At 41.5% G+C, this 25,463-nt stretch overlaps 2 protein-coding genes across 4 annotated transcripts; one reads left to right on the top strand and one right to left on the bottom strand.

Moving 5' to 3' along the window:
* SRR (serine racemase) lies at window positions 1-14,298 on the top strand. Of its 3 annotated transcripts, XM_008565633.1 has the most exons (10): window positions 1-80; window positions 430-521; window positions 3,961-4,192; window positions 8,657-8,828; window positions 10,797-10,923; window positions 11,120-11,223; window positions 12,492-12,611; window positions 12,707-12,781; window positions 13,437-13,646; window positions 13,971-14,298. In XM_008565633.1, the coding sequence occupies exons 4-10, from the start codon at window positions 8,661-8,663 to the stop codon at window positions 14,184-14,186; spliced, it is 1,020 nt and encodes a 339-aa protein (XP_008563855.1). In that variant the 5' UTR covers window positions 1-80; window positions 430-521; window positions 3,961-4,192; window positions 8,657-8,660; the 3' UTR covers window positions 14,187-14,298. The 3 variants fall into 3 exon arrangements, with proteins under 3 accessions (XP_008563855.1, XP_008563862.1, XP_008563856.1); XM_008565634.1 differs by lacking the exons at window positions 1-80; window positions 430-521 and adding an exon at window positions 243-301; XM_008565640.1 differs by lacking the exons at window positions 430-521; window positions 3,961-4,192 and having other exon boundaries at window positions 19-80.
* TSR1 (TSR1, 20S rRNA accumulation, homolog (S. cerevisiae)) lies at window positions 14,068-24,496 on the bottom strand. The gene is made up of 15 exons (XM_008565645.1): window positions 24,389-24,496; window positions 24,096-24,199; window positions 23,569-23,788; window positions 23,323-23,457; window positions 22,512-22,936; window positions 21,105-21,264; window positions 20,508-20,665; window positions 20,034-20,230; window positions 19,174-19,336; window positions 18,720-18,830; window positions 17,863-17,995; window positions 15,933-16,049; window positions 15,185-15,325; window positions 15,000-15,074; window positions 14,068-14,683 (listed from the first exon to the last, which is right to left on the bottom strand). Exons 1-15 carry the CDS (start codon window positions 24,483-24,485, stop codon window positions 14,505-14,507), a joined length of 2,415 nt encoding a protein of 804 aa, XP_008563867.1. The 5' UTR covers window positions 24,486-24,496; the 3' UTR covers window positions 14,068-14,504.
* Between the last annotated feature and the right edge of the window lie 967 nt (window positions 24,497-25,463).

The following is a 25,463-nucleotide window of genomic DNA, read 5'->3' as shown; positions in this document are numbered from 1 at the left end:
GAGGCGTGCGCTGCGCGTGCGCAGAGGTGTAGTCGGGGAAAGCGTGCTGAGGCCGGAGGTGGAGGCGCGGCGCCGGTGAGGTGAGGTGAAGCCAGGTCCGGCCAGGCCAGGCCAGGCGGGCGTTCGTGGCGGTGGCTGCTGTTGCTCTTGTAGTGGCCACCGAGACACTGGTGCTGGTTTGGGGCTTGGGTTGACGGAGGCACCCCACAGTCCGGCCTCCTCCAGTCATCTTAGGCCGTTGTGTCCCGCCACAGACTCGGACTAGTGCCCCCGACTTTTACTTTGGGACCTTAAAGATCTTGTAAGAGGAGTTATTATTATCCCCATATTTAAGATAAGGAAACTGAATCCCAGAGAACTGAAGTAAATTGCCCAGGGTGACATGGTTGATAAGTACCAAAGTATCAAAAGTCTTTTTCTTTGTGGCAGACAACATCCCAAGCCTCCTGACTTCTAAAAAACGTAGAAAGTACGACTGGCTCTTGCTGAGGGGAAGGAGTTGTGTGGCAGTAAATCAGGAGGTATTACAAACCGATTTGGGAATTTCTGTATCACTGTGGAATCTTGAAAAAATTACTTCGCTGGATCTCAGGTTGATTTTTTTTTTTTTAAACTTAACTGGATCGGAAGACTGCTATTTTAACCTTTTTTCTCGGCGAACCCCTGTTAAGAACTGTGGTGTGACGGACCGGCCAGTGGCTCACTTGGGAGAGTGTGGTGTTGGTAACACCAAGGCCGCGGGTTTGGATCCCCATATAGGGATGGCCGGTTAGCTCACTTGGGAGAGCGTGATGCTGACAACACCACGTCAAGGGTTAAGATCCCCTTACTGGTCATCTTTTTAAAAAAATAAAAAGAACTGTGGTGTGGTGAAACTCCCTCCCCCCGGCCTATTGCTCCTTCCCAGTCCCACGCAGTCTACTGGACCTCTAAACCATCAAAGAATAGTTACCAGTTATTCCTTAGAGTGAGCCTAAAAGATTTGATCAATCTCTGACAGAATTTGTTCAGTTCCTAATAAGTGACAGACACTTGGCCACCAGAAGATTAAGCATAAGGAGAAAGTCAATAGGTGAAAAGATTCAACCCTGCAAGATGGAGAGTGATTTGAATGGTCAGAGAAAATGGCAACCTTTGCCAAGAAATTTGAAAGAGATAGGAAGAAGTGTTAAAAACTAAATTGTTTTAAGCTTTGCACAGTGGCAGTATCGTAGCCAATGAGATTTGTCGAAGGCCCGATTATTGTTAATTGAAAAACTAATTCGTTTTCACATTGAAATTTGAGAGGACATTGCATCAATTTTTTAAGAAACGTGGAAAAATAATCTGAAATAGGAATAGTAGTTTCTTAGGGCAAACATGATTGCCAATTTAATGCAACAATGTCAGGGAACTGCAAATTAAATATGCCAAAAGGTAAACTAGCTCAAGAAAATTTGACAGAACTCAGAGAGAAAAGATAATAGATACAAACTGAGAGATAAGGATGAGAGACATGGAGAATGGGTCCCAAAAAACTAGTAACTGAAGTTTCAGAAGGCAATAACAGAACTGACTGAAGAAGAGCAATAATCAAATAATAGATGCAAATTTACTGTTGATGGGAAAATTTGAATTCTCAGATTTAAAGGGTTCATGAAATACCAGGTAAAAAGAAGTGAAAAGACAACCATATTTCGGCCTGTATCACAATGAAAGCTGCTGAGTTTAAAGAATTATGTATTAGCATTGTCCAAGATGTATCGTTAAAAGTTTTTTCTTTAAAAAGCCAGTTGCAGAACAATATATATGGTATGGTTCTATTTCTGTGCAGCAAAACCGTTTATTGTATATGTAAATTTCTATATAAATACATCAGAAAAGATGTGGAAGAATACATAGCAAACTTTTTAAAGTGGTTACCTTTGTGCAAAAGAGGACATTTGATGGTAGAGAGTAAAGGCTCCAAATATTTTCATAATGTTTTACATTCTTAAAATAGAGATTTGGTCACATATTATGTGGGTAATCTAGAAAACAATAAAGCAAGTTTGCATAATGGGGGAGGGAGGAATTAAATTTCTAAATATAAAAATGATACAGGTCACATTTGTTGAGCACAAAGTCATGAAACTAGAATTGAATACCACAAATTAAGCAAAAAATTCTAACCCCTTGGAATTTTTTTTTTTTTTTTTTTGTCTTTTTGTCTTTTTGTATAAATGTTGCAAGTGTGGTCAGAATGACACCCTACCTGAATTGTCTACATTTGCAAGCATTGTTTTTGAGTGTTTTGTATGAGAAATCACTTAAAACCATCACGTGATTTCTTGTTGCACTAAATGCTCTTTGCCGCCTCCTTGGCATTCAGTAAACCACAGCACGTGCACATTTACACCTCTCCATGTCCAGAAATAAATGGTTAACAGTTGATAAATAGATAAATTTAAAATAATGATATTATCAAGTTCATGTATTTTCTTGATTCCAATTAATTAAATTTTTATATCTTGTTATAACAAATAATGGGACCGGCAACGGGACCGCAACCCTCGGTGTTGCTCCCGCGCCTCGCTCAGCCAGTGAGCGGGAACCGGTCTGTATGTGGGATCCGAACCCTCGGGCGGGAGCGCCGCCGCGCTTCCCAAGCGGCGCACTTATGCAGTGCGCCACCGGGCCGGCCTAACCACTTGGAATTTTTTAAAAAACCACCAATTTTAGGGCTGACCTGTGGCTCACTTGGGAGAGTGTGGTGCTAACAATACCAAGTCAAGGGTTAAGATCCCCTTACAGGTCATCTTTATAAAAAAAAAAAAACACCAATTTTAAATAATTCATGGATAAAAAAAGAAAATAAGACTAAGATTATGGATTCTTTAGAATCTGAGCTAATAAGGCGGGCCAGTTAGCTCAGTTGATTAGAACGTGTTATAACACCCAGGTCAAGGGTTCGGATAGCGGGAGGGGAATGGGGACAAAAAAGGGGGGGTTTCAGATCCCCCTACTGGCCAGCTGCGAAAAAAAAGAAAAGAAATTAAGAAAATGAAAATATTGCATAACAGAATCCATGATATATCATTAAAGCAGCACTCAGAGGAAATTTTGTAGCCTTATGTGCTTGTATTATAAAATAAAAAAGAATGAAAATTAATAAGATAAGTATTCAACAAAAAGGTATAAAAAATATAAATAGAATAAAGAAAATAGAAGAGATTAAGGTAAAATTGGAGATTAATAAAGAAAAAAGAACAGTACTTGATAAGTGAATTGAAGAGCTCGTTCTTCAGAAATAAAATAGACGTTGAAATAGACACATTTCTGGCAAAAAAAAAATAAGGAAAAAAAAGATCCTCTTGGATGTCTCATAAGCAATTCAAACTTAGCTTATCAAATCTCAGATTTTCTCCTCAAATATTTGTTTCTCTGCCAGTCTTAAATCTCAATAAATTATACTACCACCTAAGTCAAAATCCAGGACTCTACCATCGTCCTCACTCCCCTCATCCAATCCACTATCGGGATGTGTTTCTTCTATCTCTATAATGAACATGTATGGAATCATCTCCCCAGCATTCTCCTCTTCCTTTTCTCTTGAAAACTGCCACTCATTCCGACTCAGAAATACTTTTTTTCTTTTTCTGTCTTTCTTTCTCCTTTCTTCTTTCTTTCCTCCATTACTCCCTTCTTTTGCTGCTATTTTTCTGTCGCGTAGATAATTGAGCCAGTCATACCATTTTGTCCACACTATCATCAAGACCTTTCTCATTTTATCTTTTTTCTCCTCATTTCAATTCCTACTCATGTCCCTTCCCTCCCCACTTAGGTAGTAACTCTAATGTGTTTGATATATGTCCTTGAATATATACATGTATCTTTGAATAATTATATATGTATGTGTTTTAAATGTACATAATTGATATTGTGTTATACATCTCATTGTGTTTCTTTTTCATGTTCCTGTTACTTCTGACTATTACATAGTATTGTCTTAAATGACCTCACATCTTTGGCCACTGGTCCTGGGCCAAGATGGGCCAGTCAGGTTCCTTACCCAGAACTTTTTTGAACTGAGATTGAGAAAAAAAGAAAATCCCTCTCCAGTGTGGAAGCCATAAAATGTAAAACACAGGAGCTGTCAGCAGCCACATGTCCTATCATATGGAACCAACTGGTCTGCAGTGAAAAAGAAGCCGACGTGCAGAAAGCAGCGGAGGTGAGAAACTGAGAGAATCCTGGAAGCTCTTGCATCCCTAGTTCCACTTGTCCCTGAAGCTTCATATTCCTGCCTTTCCCATGGTTTGTTCAACTTTTCCCCGGATTCCATGTGCTACTAAGTCTCAACACCCTCATTTTATGCCTAAGCTAGTTCAAATTGGGGTTCTGTCACTTGCAACCAAGAAGCCTCATTGTATCCTCCAAAATATATCCTTTTAGTGTTATAGTTTTTTTTTAATTGTGGTAAAATACACAAAAAATCTATTTTAACCATTTTTAAGTGTGCAGTTCAGTAGTGTTAAGTACACTGACACTGTTGTGCAGCCAATCTCCAGAACACTATACCCATTAAACAACATTAAATAATGAGGCTTGGATGGCAAGCCCCAGTCCCTGGCAACCACCCTTCTATTTTCCATGAATTTGAGTACTCTAGGTACCTCATATAAGTGGAATAATACAGTATTTGTCCTTTTGCAACTGGCTTGTTTCACTTAGCATAATGTTCTCAAGGTTCATCCATGTTCATCCACATCAGAATTGCCTTCTTTTTTAAGGCTGAATAATATTCCATTGTATGTACATACCACATTATGTATAGTCATTCATCCATCCATGGACACTTGGGTTGCTTCCACCTTTTGGTTATTGTTAATAAGGCAGCTATGAGCATAGGTGTACAAACGTCTTTTTGAGACTCTGCTTTCAATTCTTTTAAGTTCTACATGTGGGAGTGGAATTGCTGGATCATATGGTAATTATATGTTTAACTTTTTAAGGAACCACCATACTTTTTACCAGTAGCAGCTGCACCATTTTACTTCCCACCAGCAGTGCACCAAGGTTCCAATTTCTCCACATCTTTATCAACACTTGTTATTTTCTGGGTTTTTTTTTTTTTTCCTTGGGTGTTTTGTTTTGTTTTGTTTTGTTTTACAGTAGCCATCTTCATGGGTAGTTTTGATTTGCATTTCCCTAATGATTAGTGATGTTGAGTATCTTTTCATATACTTGTTGGCCACTTTTATATTTTCTTTGGAGAAATTTCTGTTCAAGTTCTTTGCTCATTTTTAAATTGGGTTTGTTTTTCCAAAACGTATCTTAAATGATTATTTTTTTTCTGTCTCCACTTTTGCCATCCAAGCCGCATTATCTTTCATGTGGACAACTGCAATACTTCTTAACTGAACTCCCTGATTCCACTTTTGTCCCCTTTCTTTTCATTTGCCACAATATAGCCAGAATGGTTTTCTAACCTTCATAATATGAATTCTAACATGTCACTTACCTACTAAAATTTTTTAATGGCACTCCATTACTCTTAAGAAAAAAATGCATAAATCACAGTTCCACATGATCAGGACCTTGCCAACTTTACTCTCCTTATCTCTTATCACACTTCCTTTTGATCACTATTTTCAGACACATTGACCACCTTTTAGTTCCTGGAATGTCTCTCATCTCTCACTAGATTTATGAGAGGAGGGACAAGTCTATTTTTCTAACACTGTATCCCCAGACCAAACAGTATCTAACATATAGAAGGTGCTTGATATTTGTTGATTGAATGAATAAATGAGTAAACAAATCACAGATATGAAGGCTATTTAGAAATGTTAATATCTATGACTTTATACTAATAAATTTGAAATTTCAAATTAAGTGATTTTGCCAAAAAATATAAATTATTAAAATTAATTCAAGAGGGAGTGGGCAGATCCACTTAAACCAATAACTGTAAAGTCACTGAAAAAGTTATCAGAGGTATATTTATAAGGTAAAGACAAATTATCTTTACTTGCAGATAGCATGATTGTTTTCTTTAAAAAGGTGAGAAGAATCAGCTATAAAACTATTAATTTGGATCCCCATACCAGCTAGCCACAAAACAAAACAAAACTATTAAGCTGGCCAGTTAGCTCAGTTGGTTAGAGCACAGTGCTGCTAACACCCAAGGTCTGAGATTCAATCTCTATAGCAGCCAAGAAAAACAAAAAACTATTAAACCTAACAAGATAATCTAGTAAAGTGTTCTATTACATGATAAATATACAAAAATTGTTAGCTCTCATATATATCATCAGTAATTTTTAAATCTTAATTTAAAAAATCATCTGCAAAGCAACAAACATATATTGTACTTAGGAATAAATTTAGTCAGATATATACAAGACATAGATAAAGAAAGCTATGAAAAAAAAAATTTTTTTTTTCTTTCCTTTTTTGTCTTTTTTCGTGTCCGGCAACGGATCGCAACCCTCAGTGTCGCGCCCGGACCGGGACCGGCAACGGGATCGCAAACCTCGGTGCTGCGCCCGCACCTCGCTCAGCCAGTGAGCGGAACCGGTCTGTATGTGGGATCCGAACCCTCGGCAGGAGCGCCGCCGCGCTCCCAAGCGGCGCACTGTAGCAGTGCGCCACCGGGCCGGCCCGAAAATTTTACTGAGAAATCTAAAACAAAAAGACTACTAAATTGAAAGACACCCGTGTTCATGGGAAGATTCAGTGTTTTTAAATGTCAACTATGCTCCCAATTCATTTATATATTTTACACTGGAATTTCTGGCAACCTTGGTAAAGGAATTCTAAAGTTCACTTGCAAGAACTGATATGTGAGAAAAGCCAATAAATTTTAGAAAGAGTAATCAAAGATCTTAATATAGTGTATAACAGGAAAAGGAATTGGCAGTCTGATCAATGGAACAATACAAAAACCCCAAGCATTAATAGACGTTTTTGATAAGTGTAGCATTTCAGAGGAAAAAAGATGATTCAGTCAGCAAATGGTGTGTTAAAAGATTCACAAAAGAACAAGTGGCCAATATATAGAAAAATATGTTCAATCACTAGTAATTAATGTAAATTAAAACTACTAGACATTTAATTGACAGATAAAAGTGTCACAGCCAAGGATGAAGGAAAATAGGCATTCCTTAGAAACTGCTGTTGGGAGTATAAGTTGATGTACTCTACAACCCCTCTGGAGATCAGTTTAGCAATGGGTATCAGATGTCTTAGACGTGCATGTGCCTTTCAGTACAAATGCCATCTGGTGGAATCTACCCTAAGGTTATATGGAGGTACACAAAGATCTTGCAACAAAGCTGTTCATAACATCATTTATTATAGTCCCCCACCACCAAAAAAGGAAATCTAAATGTATGAGTTATGTAAAATTTAAATTATGGTATTTTGGCCAAAGTTGCATAAATGTATCTATTGATAGGATTCATAGATATTTATGATATTGTCTGAAAAAAAGTTAACCAAACCTGTCCAAAAAAAACTTTGTCTGCCTGTATGTGGGTATGGAAAGATAAACCAACAAAGCTTGGATAGCAATTGTCTTTGGGTAGGAAGGTTTAGTGATTAGTTTCATGTTTTGGATTTGTTTTTTGGTTTTTTTTTGTTATCTCCATATTTTCAGATTAAATTGCTTTTCTATTGAACATGGATTGCTTCTGTAATAAGGAGAAATAGAGAAACTTCATGTTTAAAAGTTATGATTAAAAACTGAAAATGGAAGCATAATAGTTATTGAAAATTATGAAAACTTTGAAGCAACTGAGCCGAATGGAATAGGAATAAACAAAATTTGCTTTGATTTTAAATGTCATATAATGTATGTATATTAAAACAGAAGGAAACATAGAAAATGAACATAGATATAATTTATTAAAATGTAGGATTGTAGGCAATTTTTGTTGTTAAATAACTTATTAGGGCTAGTCCGTTAGCTCAGTTGGTTAGAGCATAGTGTTAATAACACCAAGGTACAGGGTTCAATTCCTGTTTTCAGCAAGCCACAAAAATAAATTGTTAAATAACTTTTTATTTTTTTTTAATTTTTTTTTTATTATTATTATTTTTTTTGTCTTTTGTCTTTTTTCCGTGTCCGGCAACGGATCGCAACCCTCAGTGTTGCCCCCGCACCGGACCGGGGACCGGCAATGGGATTGCAAACCTCGGTGTTGCTCCCGCGCCTCGCTCAGCCAGTGAGCGGGAACCGGTCCGTATGTGGGATCCGAACCCTCGGACGGGAGCGCCGCCGCGCTTCCCAAGCGGTGCACTATCCAGTGCGCCACCGGGCCGGCCCCAAATAACTTTTTAAAATAAAAATTTATAGCAGATTGTGAACCCAATTCATTAAACAGCTTCATGACAACAAAAAGCAAGGTAGAGACAGTGGCAGTGCCAAGAGATCGATGGTGTGAGTTGGAGCATGGGCTTTAGCTTTCAATAATCACCATCAGTTACTTCCTAGAAAGCTTCACCAGAGAAACCATTCAGCTTTAAGACAAGTCCCCTTCTATACAGAAATTCTGGAGCTCCAGTAATGGAGACAATTCCTACGTAACACCACAGGTCCCAGGTCTATTTGCCTGTTAGGCATTTTCAAAATCTTTCCAATAAACATTGTTTCAGACTTTGTTTTGACCCCTTTCTTATTCTTGGGTTTCAGAACCATGAGTGCTCGGTACTGCATCTCCTTTGCTGATGTTGAAAAAGCTCATATCAACATTCGAGATTTTATCCACCTTACACCAGTGCTAACAAGCTCCATTTTGAATCAAGTAACAGGGCGCAATCTTTTCTTCAAATGTGAACTCTTCCAGAAAACTGGATCTTTTAAGGTAACAATTCCTTTTGTTAGTGTATCGTGTATGTTTTCAAACCTCTTTCACATATAAATTTATTTGATTCTCCTGAACACCTGATGAGGTAGGTAAAAGTAAATTAATACCTTTTTATAGCTGGAAAAAAAGATTGCAGAAATTTTCATTTCAAGTCCTGGTTACCTAGCATCATGGTTTTCATAATCCACTTTTTCACAATCTAAAAATTCCTTATAATTAAGGTCATATATAATTTATTGTCCAAATAATTTACTATAATCATTTATTTCCAAACTAGGACATTTGAGAATCAAAGGGGGAATTCATAATGATTAAACTGAAACAATGTCAGCCTGGACTGTTGCAGGCAAAGTGGGAAATGTGATCACCCTGTATATAACCTAAGTTTAGGCATTCACTTTGTATCAACTTGCTACACATTGATACCTATGAATACAAAAGATCTAAACCTAGCTAAAACCCTCACATTAAGATCTTTTTCGGGGCGGCCCGGTGGCGCACTGCTACAGTGCGCCGCTTGGGAAGCGCGGCGGCACTCCTGCCGAGGGTTTGGATCCCACATACAGACCGGTTCCCGCTCACTGGCTGAGCGAGGGGCGGGCGCAGCGCCGAGGGTTGCGATCCTGTTGCCGGTCCTGGTCCGGTGCGGGCGCGACACTGAGGGTTGCGGTCCGTTGCCAAAGACAAAAAAAAAAAAAAAATCTTTTTCTACAAAATATGTTAATGTTCCTATGCATAAGGATGAGAATTCTGTGTGTTAACTTGTTACCAGAATCGTTAGTTGAGCTTTAAGATCCTTTCAAGTAAAAGTCTGAAAGCTACACTTAGCACTGTGCCTGGCTGATATTAGTACCTGGTAACTGGTAGCTTTATGACTTCAGAATCTACCTTTTCTCCCCCATCCAATAACTGAGAGCTTTTATAATTAAAAAAAAAAACAAAAAAAAAAAACTTCCATTCTACCCTTTGTTTCTACCATGATTTACTCTTCATTCATCACACATTGAGCACTTATTTTCAGTAAATCTACTAGGCATATGTACAGTAGGCCTTGTCCTTTATCCATACTTGCAGGGGAAGACAGGCTGGTCAACAAATAGGTTGATGAGAAGTGTCGTAAAAGATATAAACAAGAATACATGAAATAATGGAACGAAGTAACTAATTTTGGCTGGGATATCAAGTTGAACCACGTGACATTTGATCCAAGTTTTACAGGATGAATACAGGGAGTAGGGAAAGAACTACAGATAGAAGTACCCCATGCTGAGAGGTACAGGGGTATGAGCAAATCTAGTACGAGAGAAACTAGAAACTGTTTAGGATGGCTACAATGGTGATAGGTAATAGATGTGTTTTAGTAAGGAATTCATACTGTCTTAAAAATTGGGCTGGAAAAAAAAATAGAAAAAGAATGGGGAATCAGTGTTCAAGTTTGTGTTTTTAAAAGATCACTTTCTGGGCCGGCCCAGTGGCGCACTGCTACAGTGCGCTGCTTGGGAGCCAGGCGGCGCTCCCGCCGAGGGTTCAGATCCCACATACAGACCGGTTCCCGCTCACTGGCTGAGCGAGGTGCGGGAGCGACACCGAGGGTTGCGATCCCGTGCCGGTCCCGGTCTGGTACGGGCACGACACTGAGGGTTGCAATCCGTTGCCGGACACGAAAAAAGACAAAAAAATAAATAAATAAATAAAAATAAAAGATCACTTTCATAATCTAGTGGAAATATTAGATGAGAATGATCCTTGAGGCAGGATCAGTTGAGGTTCACTCACAAGAAAGAAGGCTACACAGGTAGTAGCAAAGAAAATAAACATGAAATATTTATTTAGGAGGTAGAATCTATACAATTTAGTGACAGATTGGATGTTCAATGTTAGGGAGAGAAAATCTAAAAAAGCTCCTGGGTTTTTGAAAAGAAACTTTTTAATCAAATACATGAATTCACTGTCTCTCTTTTCCAGATTCGTGGTGCCCTTAATGCCATCAGAGGCTTGATTCCTGCCACTTTAGAAGAGAAGCCCAAAGCTGTTGTTACTCACAGCAGTGGAAACCATGGCCAGGCTCTCACCTATGCTGCCAAATTGGAAGGTACTTAATGTCTCAGGGTACTGGGTAGGATCATCAGAGAAGAGTGGGAAAATATCCTTAATTTCAGTGAGAATGGTGATAGCTGTGGGAAGTAAATTTCCAAAGAAGTCCCTATCTGATTATAAGCAAAATGAATGTAAATTTCTATCCTAAATTCTCCTCACTTGTACTAACTAAATGTATTTTCCACTCCCAGGGATTCCTGCTTATATTGTGGTACCCCAAACAGCTCCCAACTGTAAAAAACTGGCAATACAAGCCTATGGAGCCTCTATAGTATACAGTGAACAAAGTGATGAGGTAAGGAGGAAAGCAGTGTTCAGTATCATCTTAACAGCTTTCATTTGACCAAATGTTCTTCCTGCCTTACTGGCTGTCCCCCTCAGTCCCTTGTTTCTTCTTCATCTCAGTGTTAGTATGCCCAACCTTTCCTCTATCTATACTCACTCAGATGATCTCAGTAGTCTCATACCTTAAAATATCACTATACTAAACTTCAGCCCTAACCTCTCAACTCCAGACTTGTACATCCAATGGCTACCTAACTTTCCCATGTGAATGTCCTAAGAGGCATCTCAAGCTTGCTATGTCTAAAACTAAACTCATTTTACTCCCCAACTGCTCCCTTTCCAGTCTTCCTCATCTTGGTAAAGGGCATCTTTTATTCTTCTAGTTGCTCAAGCAAAAAAAAAGAAAAAGAAAAGAAAGAAGTTGGAGTCATCTTTGATAACCCTCTCAAATTCCACATCCAAATTTCAGTCCTACTTTCAAAATATTTCCATAATCCTACTACTTCTAACAGCCTCTACCATGACCACCCTGATTCAAACTATCAGTTCTAACCTAGACTCAGTCCCTAACTGGTCTCCCTGCTTCTACCCTTGCCCTACTACTGTCTGTTTTCAAGAGAAACCAGAGCTAGCCATTTAATAAGTTAGAAGTCATCTCTTGTCAACTCAGCATCCTCCAATGGTCTTCCATTTCATACACAGTAGAAATCAAAGTTCTTGCAATCATCCAAGGCCTACATGAACTGGCCCATTGCTATCTTTCTAACATCATCTCTTACTATAACTCTCCCGCAAACATGCCATGCCAGGCACACTAACTTCTTAGCAGTTCCTGAGAAAGGCCAAGCACTCCTACTTTATAGTCTTTGCACTTGCTGTTACCCCTCTCTGGAATGTTCTACAGATCCACGGCTTTTGTTCAGATCTGTTAAAATGTCCTTACTGGAAGCCCTTCCTGGCTATGCTACACAAAACAAGTTCCTTCATTTTTCTCCATAGCTCTTAGGCATACCGTGTATTTTCTTCTATCCCACCCCTCCCTACCACATAAGAATATAAACCGATCAATCCCCATACCAGCCAGCAAAAAAATAAATAAATAAAAAGAGAACCCCTTGAGGGCAGAGACTGTTTTATTCACTTCTACATTTATCCCTAGTGCCTGAGCAAAGTCTGAAAAAAAGTAGATGGTTAATAAAGTGTTAAATGACTGGATCAAACTTGTTGGGAACTCTATTAAATGCAAACCAAATAAGCTAAATTAATGTGTTCTTTCAGTCCAGAGAAAATGTTACAAAAAAAATTATGGAACAAACAGAAGGCATCATGGTACATCCCAACCAGGAGCCTGCAGTGATAGCTGGGCAAGGGACAATTGCCCTGGAAGTGCTGAACCAGGTAAAATAAAACAGCCTAGTTAGTTCCTCTTTAGCTACTTTTAAAGAAGCTGTTCAGCTTTAGTTACTTAATATTTACACTTCTTTTCACTAAAGGTTCCCTTGGTGGATGCACTGGTGGTACCTGTAGGAGGAGGAGGAATGGTTGCTGGAATAGCAATTACAGTAAAGGTGAGAAAACAGTTTCTGGAAGACTCCTTACTTCAGGCATAGAGGACTTATTTTACATCATAGTGCATTGTAGATAGTTGCACAGTCCGCCAAAATTGCCATTCCTTCCCATCAGCCCTTGGCACTTGTGCCTCACTACCCTCTTCTTAATCCATGATGACTTTATAGCACAAAAGCAGTTACATGGAGTGGCACCCTCACAGTCCTTTCTTTGAATTCGATCTCACCAACCTACTGTCCATGCCAGGGGCTACCCTTTTCCCAGATTACTAGTAGAACTACATGTGACTGAGGCAAATGAAGGCCAGTATTACACATGCAATTTGTTTATAAAGTGCTTGAAGGTCATATTTTTATTACAGCCATCAAAGGAAAGGCTCTTACGGCTGGCCCATGGCTCAGCTGGGGGAGTGTGGTGCTGATAACACCAAGGCCACAGGTTTGGATCTCTATATAGGGATGGCTGGTTAGCTCACTTGGGAGAGCATGGTGCTGACAACACCAAATCAAGGGTTAAGATCCCCTTACCGGTTATCTTTAAAAAAAAAAAAAAAGAAAAGGCTCTTACTTAGGCAGAAATGTGTTACCTGGTCTATTTTAGTTATGCAGGCAATGCTGTGGTTAGTTGTAAGGTGTCTAATATTCCTCTTCCCAGGCTCTGAGACCTAGTGTGAAGGTATATGCTGCTGAACCCTTGAATGCAGATGACTGCTACCAGTCTAAACTGAAAGGGGAACTGACCCCCAATCCTTATCCTCCAGAAACCATAGCAGATGGTGTCAAATCCAGCATTGGTTTAAACACCTGGCCTATTATAAGGGACCTCGTGGATGATGTCTTTACTGTTACAGAGGATGAAATTAAGGTAAGGCTCCAACAGGAAAATAAAAGAATGGTGCAACTTCTTAGGCAAAAGACCTTTTCCTGTTGTGAGCAGCAGCTGACCCACTGGGACTTAATGATATGACTTTATGACATGTGGGAAGGTACCCTAAATGTTTTATGACAACCCTCTTGACAGAAGCAGAGTTAGGATGAATGAAAGGCTTGCCCTTCAATGGCAAGCACACATACATATCAGTAAGAAAATTCAGACTGGGCACATGTCCTTAGGCCTTTATAATTAAACCGGCTAGACTCTTTTCTCTTCTCCTGTTTCACTAATTCTTACTCCCTTCCATACCAACAGTATGCAACCCAGCTGGTGTGGGAGAGGATGAAATTACTCATTGAACCTACAGCTGGTGTTGGAGTGGCCGCTGTGCTGTCTCAGCATTTTCAAACAGTTTCTCCAGAAGTAAAGAACATTTGTATTGTGCTCAGTGGTGGAAATGTAGATTTGACTTCCCTAACTTGGGTGAAGCAAGCTGAAAGGCCAGCTTCTTATCAATCTGTTCCTGTTTAATTTATGAAAAGGAAGAGATGGGATTCAGTGTTGTTAGATACTTGGAAATTTGGTTTCCTAGTCACTGTCAACTTTCCATCTTCCCCTCTTAAAACAGTTATCAAAATTCTAATGGAGAATGGACGTATTGGACTAAGTAGTAGTAGAAAAACTTCCATACTCAACTGAGACACCTCAAGGCCAAGAAGTCTCTTACAAAAAAGGGTAGCAGACTTACAGGCTAAAGTAGAAGATACAGACTTTGCCCAATCACAACCTATAGGCTCCCATCCCCACAGCGCTAACTGGCACCAGTAAAACAGAATCCGTTTGAATTAGTTACTCCATGTCCACTTCAAGCACTGTTGAAGAAATCTCACTTTTCGTCCAAGGTACTGGTTCTGGTACATATGGATCGTAAGTCCATTTGGGGAAAACGCGTTTATAGAGGTTCATCAGTACTGTATCCTGAGATTTTAGCTTCCCATCAAAACTGCACTTCATGTGGCCATGGGTACCTGAAAAGAAAAAGGGCAAGTTGGTCAAATTAAAAGTAGAAAATTTGGGGGCCGGCCTGTGGCTCACTTGGGAGAGTACGGTGCTGGTAACACCAAGGCCACGGGTTCAGATCCCATATAGGAATGGCCGGTTTGCTCACTGGATGAGCGTGATGCTGAAAACACCAAGTCAAGGGTTAAGATCCCCTTACTGGTCATCATTTTTTTTTTTTTTTTTTTAAAGTAGAAAATTTTAAAGCAGTGAACTTCCAACCCAACAGTCATTTAGTAATACTGAGGAACTCTAGACAAGGTCCCAAATCCCACATTCTCTTACCCACAGGCTCCTTGATGTGTCCCCTGCGGCCCCACTTTGTTCTCAGTTCCACTGGTTTAAACCACAGCACATCCTCTTAGAATAGAACACACAGAATAGCAAGATGAAACATTTTACTACAAAATGTAAACCTAACATTCATACCACAAAGACAATCAAATCCTATCCTCCTCCTTCATACCTACCTCTGTTGAAGAACATGTAACGCACTACTGCCATCTTAGTAAAAATTTTGAAAGGATGACCACTGAGAACAACTCTCTTGATGACCATTCTGTCTGGATCCACTGACAACAGATGGCCTGTAGCAATGAGGTTGTACATTCCTAAGGAGCAAACACAAAGCAGCTGTTCAGCAGTCTACAGGCCAAAGCCTTCATTTATTGCTTCAGTCCATTTAATAAAAAACCTATTCAGGGGCTGGCCCGTGGCTCACTTGGGAGAGTGTGGTGCTGATAACACCAAGGCCACAGGTTCATATACCTATACAGGGATGGCTGGTTAGCTCACTTGGTAGAGCATGGTGCTGACAATACCAAGTCAAGGGTTAAGATCCCCTTACTGGTCATCTTAAAAAGAAAAAAAAAAAAGACCTATTCAAGATTTTCTTGGAGAAACCTTAAAGTAGCAATGCACTATGCTGCCTTCCTGGGTCCATGGCAAAGACCACTAAAAGATATTCCTGCTGAACCTGTCCCCAGAACCAATCCTAAATATAGCACTCTAAGGTTTGCAAGTAAGATAAAACCCAGTTTGTCACCCCTCCCTTAGACCCACTGTGAGGCTGTGATTAGTATATTTTGAAAACCATCTCCACTGGTATGGAGGAGAATTTCATCTTTTCCATGCCATTTGGCTTCCAAATTGAAGAGAAAATAGTGTTTCTCCTATCAAGAACCCATAGGCCTGTTCACCTGTGTGAACTAAACTTACCATTGCTTTTCTGCTTGAAAAGCAGCACAGATGCAGGAGGAAAAGTGATTGGCGCATATACTGTCACCACCAGGGCCACATCAGCAGTCAGGAATCTCTGAAATTTATGTTTATCCGCTGTCATAGTAAGGATTAAAAAAAAATAAAAACCAAAAACATTTTGAGACACCATAGGTAATCCAGAGGCCTGTGAAAAGCTGTATTAGTGCAACTCTTAAAGCTAAGGCAGCTTATGTTTCCTTACCCAACTATTTCTCAAAAATTTTTCCTGCCTCATTACAACTGAAAGATTAGGGCCGGCCCATAGCTCACTTGGGAGAGTGTGGTGTTGTTTACACCAAGGCTACGGGCTCGGATCCCTACATAGGGATGGCCGGTTAGCTCACTTGGGAGAGCATGATGCTAACACCACGTCAAGGGTTAAGATCCCCTTACCGGTCATCTTTAAAAAAAAAAAAAAAGATATAACCCAATCCTATCAGTACTTTTTCAACAAGAGGCAGAATCTTAGAGCCCAGCTTGGACTATATTTGAAATCTGAAAAAGTTCTCTGGGTGATTCTGATATCCATCACCCCTACCTCATTTGAGAATCAGGGCTTTAGAAAGAGTATCTCCACTAAATCAACAGCTCTTAGTCTAAGCAGGGATTGGAAACGTTTACTGTAAAGGGCCAGATAGTAAATACTTTAGGCTTTGCAGCCACACAATTTCTGTTCCAACTACTCAACTCTGCCATTGTAGCACAAGAGCAACCAAGAAGATACTTTTTTTTTTGGTGGCTGGCCAGTATGGGGATCCAAACCCTTGACATTGGTGTTACAAGGCTATGCTCTAATCAACTGAACTAACCAGCCAGCCAAGACAATACATTTTTTAAAAAAAGCATGACTGTGTTCCAATAAAACTTTGTTTACAAAAACAAACAGATTTGGCCTAAAAGCCATAGTTTGCTGACCCCCAATCTTGAGGACTATCTAGAGCTTCTGTTTTACTTTCAATGTAACCCTCACCCCCTTTTTTAATACAAAAGTTATAGGAAAATAAAATATTCTAAGGGAATGAGGAATTAATCCCTCATTTAGATAGTATAGTTGGTGAGAATAAAAATTATCCACAGCACCATTAAAACTGCTTCACCTTCCTCCTGCCACTGCTGAGAGCTGAGTGAGCTAAGAGTGATTTAAAGTTATATTCAGAAACCCCCAAATTAGTGGGCAACACATCTTCCTACTCCTAATATGTAGGAGTACAAACCATTCTTGTCACAAGTGTCCCTGGTCATCACTCTCCAAACTCTAATCGAATCAACATCTCAGAACCCAGACCTCTCTGCTTTACCCAACTGTGGGTCACACCCAGCCTCCATTCCTTCCACCCTCAGTGCCACTGGCACACCTGATGCCAAGGTTCCACACTCTGACACACCCTTTTTATAAAGCTGCCAACTCCTATTGAAAACCTACTCATGGGCTGGCCCAGTGGCGTACTGCTGCAGTGCGCCGCTTGGGAAGCGCGGCGGCGCTCCCACCGAGGGTTCGGATCCCACATACAGACCGGCCGCTCACTGGCTGAGCGAGGTGCGGGAGCAACACCGAGGGTTGTGATCCCGTAGCCGGTCCCGGTCCGGTACGGGCGCGACACTGAGAGTTGCGATCCGTTGCCGGTCACGAAAAAAAGACAAAAAGAAAACCTACTCATGGCAGAGAAGCCTCAGCATCACACAGAAGCTGCATCACTGGGATGCTTCAGACAGGTTCAGACATTTTGAATAAAAACATCATTGGCTCCTAAGCCAGAGTACTAAAAATACCTCTAACTCAGAGATTTAAGAGTTTGAAACTATGTATTCTGCCCCTCTCCACCAAAAGTCACAGTCTCCCAAAGGACAGTAAGATGGACAAGAATCCAGAGGATTTACCACTGCTAACCTGCAGTGTGCTGAGAGAATAAAGGTGAGGCTCGGAAGCGCCTGAATCCACAGTGGAAGATCAGCTCCTCTTTGGCTTTCACAGGTTCCGTGTTGCCAGGGTTCCGTTTCACCACCATATTCAATACTGACATCTGGGGACCAAATAACAAAAGAAAACTTCATAGTCTAGGAATATAACAGCCTGAAAGAAAGCAAACCAATGTTCAGAATCACTTTAAGAACAGGCAGTGCTAATTAATGGAACAGTACAGATGAGACACAGATTCATCCTTTACCTCCACCAACTAGCATTTGAGCCAAACATAGGCTGATCAGCACTTTCATGTACCTTTCTTTTATGCTAGCTTACCCTCCTGCATCTAACATAAAAGAGCTCAACATCTGCCACAAAATCAGTGGCCTTCAAGTCATTCACTCACAGCTTACCTCAAAACCACACTAATTCAAGCCTTTTCTTCCTCAACCCTTACCTACACTGACCAAAGGCCAGAGCTGTCACATACCCCCCAACATACACAACTATTGGCCACCAAGAGAAAAAGAGATCTGCATCTTGGCATAAATCTTCTTTATTTTTAAGGTTGCCAACACTTTTTCAAATTCTGATCTGAAAAAATACTTAGAGAAGTCTCAGAACCACACAGAGACTGCATCACTGAGATGCATCAGACAGGTTCAGACATTTTGGGTAAAACCATCATTGACTTCTCTATTATTCTCTGATTCCTAATCAGAAAAGCAGAATTTTCACATCCCAATGAGCAAAATGTAAGTCACATTAATAGAATTTTAAGACTTTTCTGAAAAGGTTGGAAAGTTTCATAACTCCCCATCCCCTACAAGACACTAATTCACCTTCTGTTCATGAGGTAGTAAAGAAAATGCAATCAAGGGTGCTCCTCGCCTGAAGTACTCAACCACTGAGACAGGGACTTCAGAGATATGAAGTGTGACATACCAGCCAACCTGACAGAAGCAAGCAGAAAACAATCACAGGGTTACCCTTAAGGTCCCAATAATCATGAAGCATTTCTCCAAATGTGTCAGGTCTCTCAGGTAACTCTCAAACCAACTTTACCCTTCAAGATTGCCGTTTACAGATGCCTCCACCACCCAGACTCAACTTTTTTAGTTAACATCTCAGATATCTCTGTTCATAGTATCATTCTTATCGATGACTCAGTGGCTCCCCTAATTCAGCTATGGGCAGCACAAAACGTACTCATTCTCATGCCAAGAGAAGAAGTAAAATAGGGAGCACTGTAGCAAATGAAAGCAAATTATAGGATGGACAAGGGAAGGTAGGTACCTCAGCTCCTTCAATCTCTTTTTCCTCAATCTCTTTAAAAATACTTTTTCTAGTATTAGTGAAGTTCTGAAACTGAAAGATCCGAGCATAATCTAGAGGAAGATTTTCCTTAGGATCCCATGGAGATGTCCGGAAGCTCTTGAGGCCTCTGTATTTCTGAAATCTAGAATGTAGGAGATTTTAAAGAAATTAACAGATTTATGTGGTGCTACATTAAGACTTGAGTTACTTCTAAAATGGTTAAGGCTCTAGCTTAAAAGAACTCTAATTACTACGTTTCAAAATAACCTAACAGCTTAAACCAAGATCACTCTCCAAAACAGCTTATAACAAGCATTTCACAACCAAATCCAAGCTTCTCACTGACAAAGGACAAAGTACTTACAGTGGCTCCCCAGTGCCTGTCAAGGAGTGGCTCTTTAACCTGACATACAAGATCATTGGTTATAGCCTTACCATTCTAATATCCAACATAAACTCTCTAGTTTTTGTCAGACTTGTTTCCAGAGCATACATGATCATCTACATCTTCATGCTTTCACTTTTTTGCCTTTCTACCCAAACCCCCCAAAATCTCCAAACAATTAAGTATTAGCTCCTGTAGGAAGTATATGCTAATTATCTTTAATATTTCTCCTTCATTAAAGTCCCATATCAGTCTGTACCACAGTCTAGAACTTGATTATATACTGTTGATTATTATACTGTTTCCTGTATGTATATGTTGCCTTCTCATAGAGAATGTTAGCCCTTTAGGAGGAGAGACAATGTGTTTTTCTTCTTTTGCATCATATTGACATAGTTCTGAACCACAAGTTTTAAATAAAAACTTCTTGACTGAATTAGACTTGTTGACTAACCGAATTCTAGCAGCCACGTCACGGGGCGTGTCCACTTCATCTGGAAACATAGCTTCCTGTCTTTCCTGTTTATATTTCTCCAACATTTTTTCCTCGGCCTCTTCATCCACTTTCTCATCATACAGATCATCATGCACAGACTCCGCTATAGTCACAGTTTCACATTCCTCCTCTTCTTCCTCTTCACTACTCTCACTCTATAGAATAAAGGATTACAGTTATTTCAAAAGAAACCCACACCTATCTCTAACCCCAAAGGCCATTAAACTAAAAATAAAATAATCTTACTAGATAACTAGTCCCAAACAATATAAATTCTAATAGAGACTAAGTTATAAAACAAAAGTCTCATTCCCAGCAACTACAGAGTTATTCCTAAGAAACTGACCACACATACCCCCTCAAGATCAGGATTGCACTTTGCCTTGTGTTTACAGCTATACACAGAAGTGGCTAAAGAACCCATTTCCTTACCTGAGATTCCTCTTCCATAAAATCCTCATGTCCTATATCATCATATTCATCTCCTTCGCCATCACTTTCGCCACCTTCATCTAAAATCCATTCAGCTTGGTAACTGGATGTTCCTTTGGGGACCTTCTTTACCACCTTGGAACTTTCCTTCGAGAAGTCTGTAAAAGCCCTAGGTGTTAATAAATTATACACCTTTTTTCCTCTATCAGTCTGGGTGTTCTCACCTAGGCAAGACACTTGATATTGCTGGAAACACAGGAAACTCTAACAGACACTATGAGTAGAACAGGCTACTTTAAACTTCATTCAGCTACCTTCCAACTAGCAATACTTACACAGCCAAATAACCCTGCAATGAATCCAGAGTTCTTTACCTGCTCATTATAAAACAATAACATAAGTAATTACAGGAAATGGAGCAAAGCTGTGTCTAATGTTTACTTAGTGTAAATATACAGAATTTGGGGGTCAGGGGAAGTGACAGACCTTCAACTACGTCTTTATCCCACTCTATACTAAGTGTCCTCATTGTGAGCAGCTAGACAAAATCCACAATCCCATGTCAAATGAATTACAAACAAGTTTGATAATACCAACCATTTTCCTCACTTAGCTCCTCCTCAGTGGGCCAGGTTTGCTCTCCCTCCATTGGATCTGGAATAACCTCTGTTTGCAAAGACTCCTGTCTATCAGGGTCTGCTTTCATTAGGACCTTAAGGTCTTCTTCCATATCAGCTACAGTATCTGTAGCACAAATCTGAAAACCAAAAGCAGGTGATGGTCAAACATTAGCCAAAAATCTAAACCGATACCACGTAGATCCAGAAATATCAGTCCTCATGTAGAAGATGAAACAGAAAGCCAAAGCTTGTCAAAATTTTTCAAATGGCTATTTGCCTAGTATTTTAAGTCTATACCTCTGCTTGGCACTTCAAGCCTTTCTTAATCTGGTCCCACTCCTATAGGTTTATTACATACCTCACTCCCATCAAGCTGATTTCTTCAAAATTCAAAGAAATCCTTTAATCCATCACTGTGCCTAGGTTCAGATTGTCTCTATCTTCCAGAATATTCTTTCATCTCTCTTCACTTAATAAATCATATTCTTCTTCTCAACAAGTAGCTCAAGTTTGACTTTTTTTTTTTTTTTTTTTTCCTTTTTGTCTTTTTTACTGACTGGTAACGGGATCGCAACCCTCGGTGTCGTGCCCGTACCAGGGACCGGCAAGGGGATTGCAACCCTCGGTGTTGCGCCCGCACCACGCTCACTCAGCGGGAACGGTCTCCACATGGGATCCGAACCCTCGGCAGGAGGGCCAACGCGCTCCCAAGCAGCGCACTCTCCAGTGCGCCACTGGGCCGGCCCATCAAGTTTGACTTCTATAAAGCTAGTTGCTAGTCTACTTTCTTAACTTCCACAGCAAGTCCGTACCTTAACCATATACTGTCTCAATCTTTATTTTACGGGTGTTTTTTTCCAGACCCAATTAAGTTATCTGAGGAAAGCAATTACACATTGTGTGTCTTCTGTAAACTCAGAGCCAGTTGCAGTGTGGGGTATCTACAAAGTGCTGGATGAACATGACTTATCAACATACTTGTAGTGACTATTGCCTTATTTTAAACCGGTAGTCTCCTCATTGGCCTAAGCAAGCAGAAAACTCTGACAATTCACATATACATTGTTTGCTGTTGTGGGGGGTTTTATGTTTGTTTGTTTTTTAACAATATATGGTTTTTAAGAACATCAATCCTTGTTGTCTGGCTTGTTTAAAAAAAAAAAAAATCGGGCCGGCCCCGTGCCACACTCGGGAGGGTGCAGCGCTGGGAGCGCAGTGACGCTCCCACCGCGGGTTCAGATCCTATATAGGACTGGCCGGTGTGCTCACTGGCTGAGCGCGGTGCGGTTCACACCACACCAAGGGTTGCGATCCCCTTACCGGTCACGAAAAAGACACACACACACAAAAAAAACACACACACACAAAATAAAATCAATCTTACCTCATTTGCCTTGCCTGGTTCCTTTTGGAATTTGGTAACACTAGAATTTAAAGGGAAAGGGTCCATGGGGGCATCTATCTGTTTCATCTGGAAATCACCATGTCCAACAATATGCAGCAAGCTATTTACATTCAGAGTCTGCCCACGAACATAGCCTGAGATTTTCAAAGTGCCCACCAAGTTATTCTCTTCACTAGGCACAAAATCAGCAGCATGGGCAAATAGATAGGCCCGCCGATCTCGAAAAGCAAGATGCCGTTGCTTTTGGTTAGCCAACTGCCTGAGTAGCATCCGTGCCTCCTGTTGAGTGTCTAACAGGAGGAATTTGTCATCAGGAAAGCGCTTCTCCACTGCTTTACTTAGCTTCTTTCTGGCATCTATTTGTTTCTTCGATGGGAGGCCAGAAACCCCCTGGACAGCAAGTGCTGTAAGCAAAAGAAAAAGGACTTCATGACCTATTGCTTCACTACATGAAAATCCCTCTGCAGTTCACAAACAACTTAACAGTTCAGTTGTGAGCCCAGAGATCAATGGGAAATGCAACACTCAGCTAACCTAAAGAAATTTCACAGTGAAACCAAAATTCATGATGTTTCTTCCTCTGAGCAAAGGACAGCCCAGAAATAAAAAGGCACCTTGACTGATAATTTGTAAATAAGGGACCAAGTTTAATCTGTACATGTATGGTCTGCCACAACCTATTAGTTATATTCCTGTATCAAATGCCAGAAATAGTAACTGGCAAATTATAGGTGTACAACAAATGCTAATTCACTTTTTTCCCTGGCCTCCAATACTCCAACACACTTACTATAGGTGGGAAGGCCCTGAGCAAAGAGGCAGGAAAGGCAGTAATCCCCGGTGCTGTCCCAGCCTTCTAGTGGGTCGAGGAGGAATAGAATGGTATCAGCTACTTTAGCCATGTCTAAAACAGTGTGCAGATCCCCTGGAGATAGAAGATGCAGTAAGAAGAGATGGTTGGCACTGATACAGTACACTCAAAAAAATAAATATTACCACTAAAACATAAATGATAGAAACTGTTGTATACTCTCACCTGGCCTTGCAGATGTGAAAACCCACCGATGTTTCAAGTGGGGGCATAGCAGTGTAAAGCTATGGGTACTTCCCCATTCGTTCAAGTGTACTGTTCCAGTGTCCCTATCTTGAAGCAGCTGAAAGGCCTCTGACAGGGAAATCCTGTCGTGCAGGGGCACCACCAGTACCTGATGAGGAGGGCCATCCTTGCTGCCCAAGTGTCTCTTCTCTGCCAGAACCTGAGGTAGAAAGGATAAGAGAACATTTCAGTGTCTCAGTACTTTGCTCCAGTATTGCATTTCAAACAGTACTGATGCCCCGCCCCTAACCAGCATCCCTCTGGTAAAAGGCCACACGTATGCCGGGGCGCGGGGGTTGGGGCAGGAGCATAAAAAATGTTCTAGCGCCGAGTCTAGACAGACCTGCGCGCCCGACATGTGCTCTAGGGCTATTCTCCGTCCCAGGCCCCTTCCCTGGATCATATTTGAGAACTAACCTCCTAGAACGCTTGAGAAGCCATACTATTTCCCAAACCCCGCTCCTCACCGCCTCCTTCTTCTGCTTTCGAAGCTGGCTGGCGCGATGCCTCCGGTCTACTCTGCTGAGCTCTTTTCTCGCCTTCTTGCTTAGGGTTTTCAGTGCTAGACGGCCTAGAAGGCAGATCAGAAGGGGTTGTTGTGACCAACACCAGAAGGGCAAGAAAAGGGACCCCTCTCTGCCCACCTTAAAAAGGGCCTTTCGCGCGGGGCCCAGGCTGAAGACGGCAGCTCAGTTTGGGCAAGTAAAAAGCAGTTAATACCGGCTAAATAGCCCATCTTCCTCCTACCCTGTCTCCTCACCCTTGCTATCCCGCTGTGCGGACCCCCGACCCCGATGCCGCCCGCCTTTATGAGCTTTATTCTGCTGCTTGAGAGGGCCGGAGCGGTGTGCCGCCATACCGCGGATCACGTGTCCCAAGGATGAACTACTTCCCAGCCCGGACGAGCGTTTCCGGTCCGCTCTTTGGAGGCGAGCCCTCTCCGCCGCGGGGCGGGGCTCCTCGCGCCCTCTCGCGAGGGTTTTTCCCGCCATTCTCTGACAGCGCCGCGCCCGCGTCCGGGTAAAGCCGCCCTGGGAATTTTCCCACGCCGCAGCCTGCGGTTGGGGGCTTTAAAACGTGGGAAGTGGACTCTGGAGGCTCGGGATCCCAGTCCAGTGCTGTTGTGCTCCTTTATATCTTTATTTTTTGCTCTATAAAGTTGCGTCACGTAGGAAGATGTTGAATGGAGACTACATTCGTGCCTGAGAGGCCTAAGCCCCTCCCGTCACCTAGATTTGGACACGGTCCTCTTCAGTTTGCAGCAGCAAGTGTTCTTTATCACTTTGAGCAACCTTTTCTCTCCCTCAATTCTCTCGTAAGTCTGGTGAAGTTCCAAGGCGAATCGTGTGGAAGACTCTTCTCTCATCTTCACCTAACTCCATACAAGTTCCCATCGATCCGCGTTACTCCTGCCCGTGCCCCCACCTCTCACTTGCTGCAAGAACAGCCAGATAGTACGTGGGACCTAAGGGGGCGGGAGGGCTGGCCGTGACCCTTGTGCCCTCGGGCTTGGGGAGACTGAGCTCCCACTTCTCTTCCCACAAACTTTGCAACTGGGGGCGACGGCTGGCCAGGGGATTCAGAGGAGCAATAGGGCCATACGACGAACTCTGACATCCCCGTGGGCAGACTCGAGCAGCAGGGGAACCAATGCCCAGACTCCGGCCCTCGCAGCAACCTGCTCTTTCCCTCCCGTCTGGAAAACGAGCGAGAAGTCAGGGGGCATTTAGCAGGACTGAGGCCAGCCCTGGCTCGAGTGCCTTTCCGCTCAGCCGTGTGGTCCAGGACCCGCCCCGCCGGGCGCTGTGCGGGGCTGGCTGCGGGCGCTCACAATG

Source organism: Galeopterus variegatus, unplaced genomic scaffold, assembly GCF_000696425.1.
Source record: "Galeopterus variegatus unplaced genomic scaffold, G_variegatus-3.0.2 Scaffold201, whole genome shotgun sequence".
NCBI lineage: Eukaryota > Metazoa > Chordata > Mammalia > Dermoptera > Cynocephalidae > Galeopterus > Galeopterus variegatus.
The sequence above is the reverse complement of the archived record's forward strand: the minus strand, read 5'-3'. Positions and strand labels throughout refer to the sequence as shown.

Coding starts and splice junctions, on each gene's coding strand:
- TSR1 (XM_008565645.1), bottom strand. CDS start 24,485: ATGGCGGCACACCGCTCCGGCCCTCTCAAGCAGCAGAATAAAGCTCAT. Junction 23,458..23,568: donor TTTCACATCTGCAAGGCCAG/GTGAGAGTATAC, acceptor TTCTATCTCCAG/GGGATCTGCACACTGTTTTA. Junction 16,050..17,862: donor ATTCTCTCAGCACACTGCAG/GTTAGCAGTGGT, acceptor TTACTATGACAG/CGGATAAACATAAATTTCAG.
- SRR (XM_008565633.1), top strand. CDS start 8,661: ATGAGTGCTCGGTACTGCATCTCCTTTGCTGATGTTGAAAAAGCTCAT. Junction 11,224..12,491: donor ACAGTGAACAAAGTGATGAG/GTAAGGAGGAAA, acceptor GTGTTCTTTCAG/TCCAGAGAAAATGTTACAAA. Junction 13,647..13,970: donor TTACAGAGGATGAAATTAAG/GTAAGGCTCCAA, acceptor CCATACCAACAG/TATGCAACCCAGCTGGTGTG.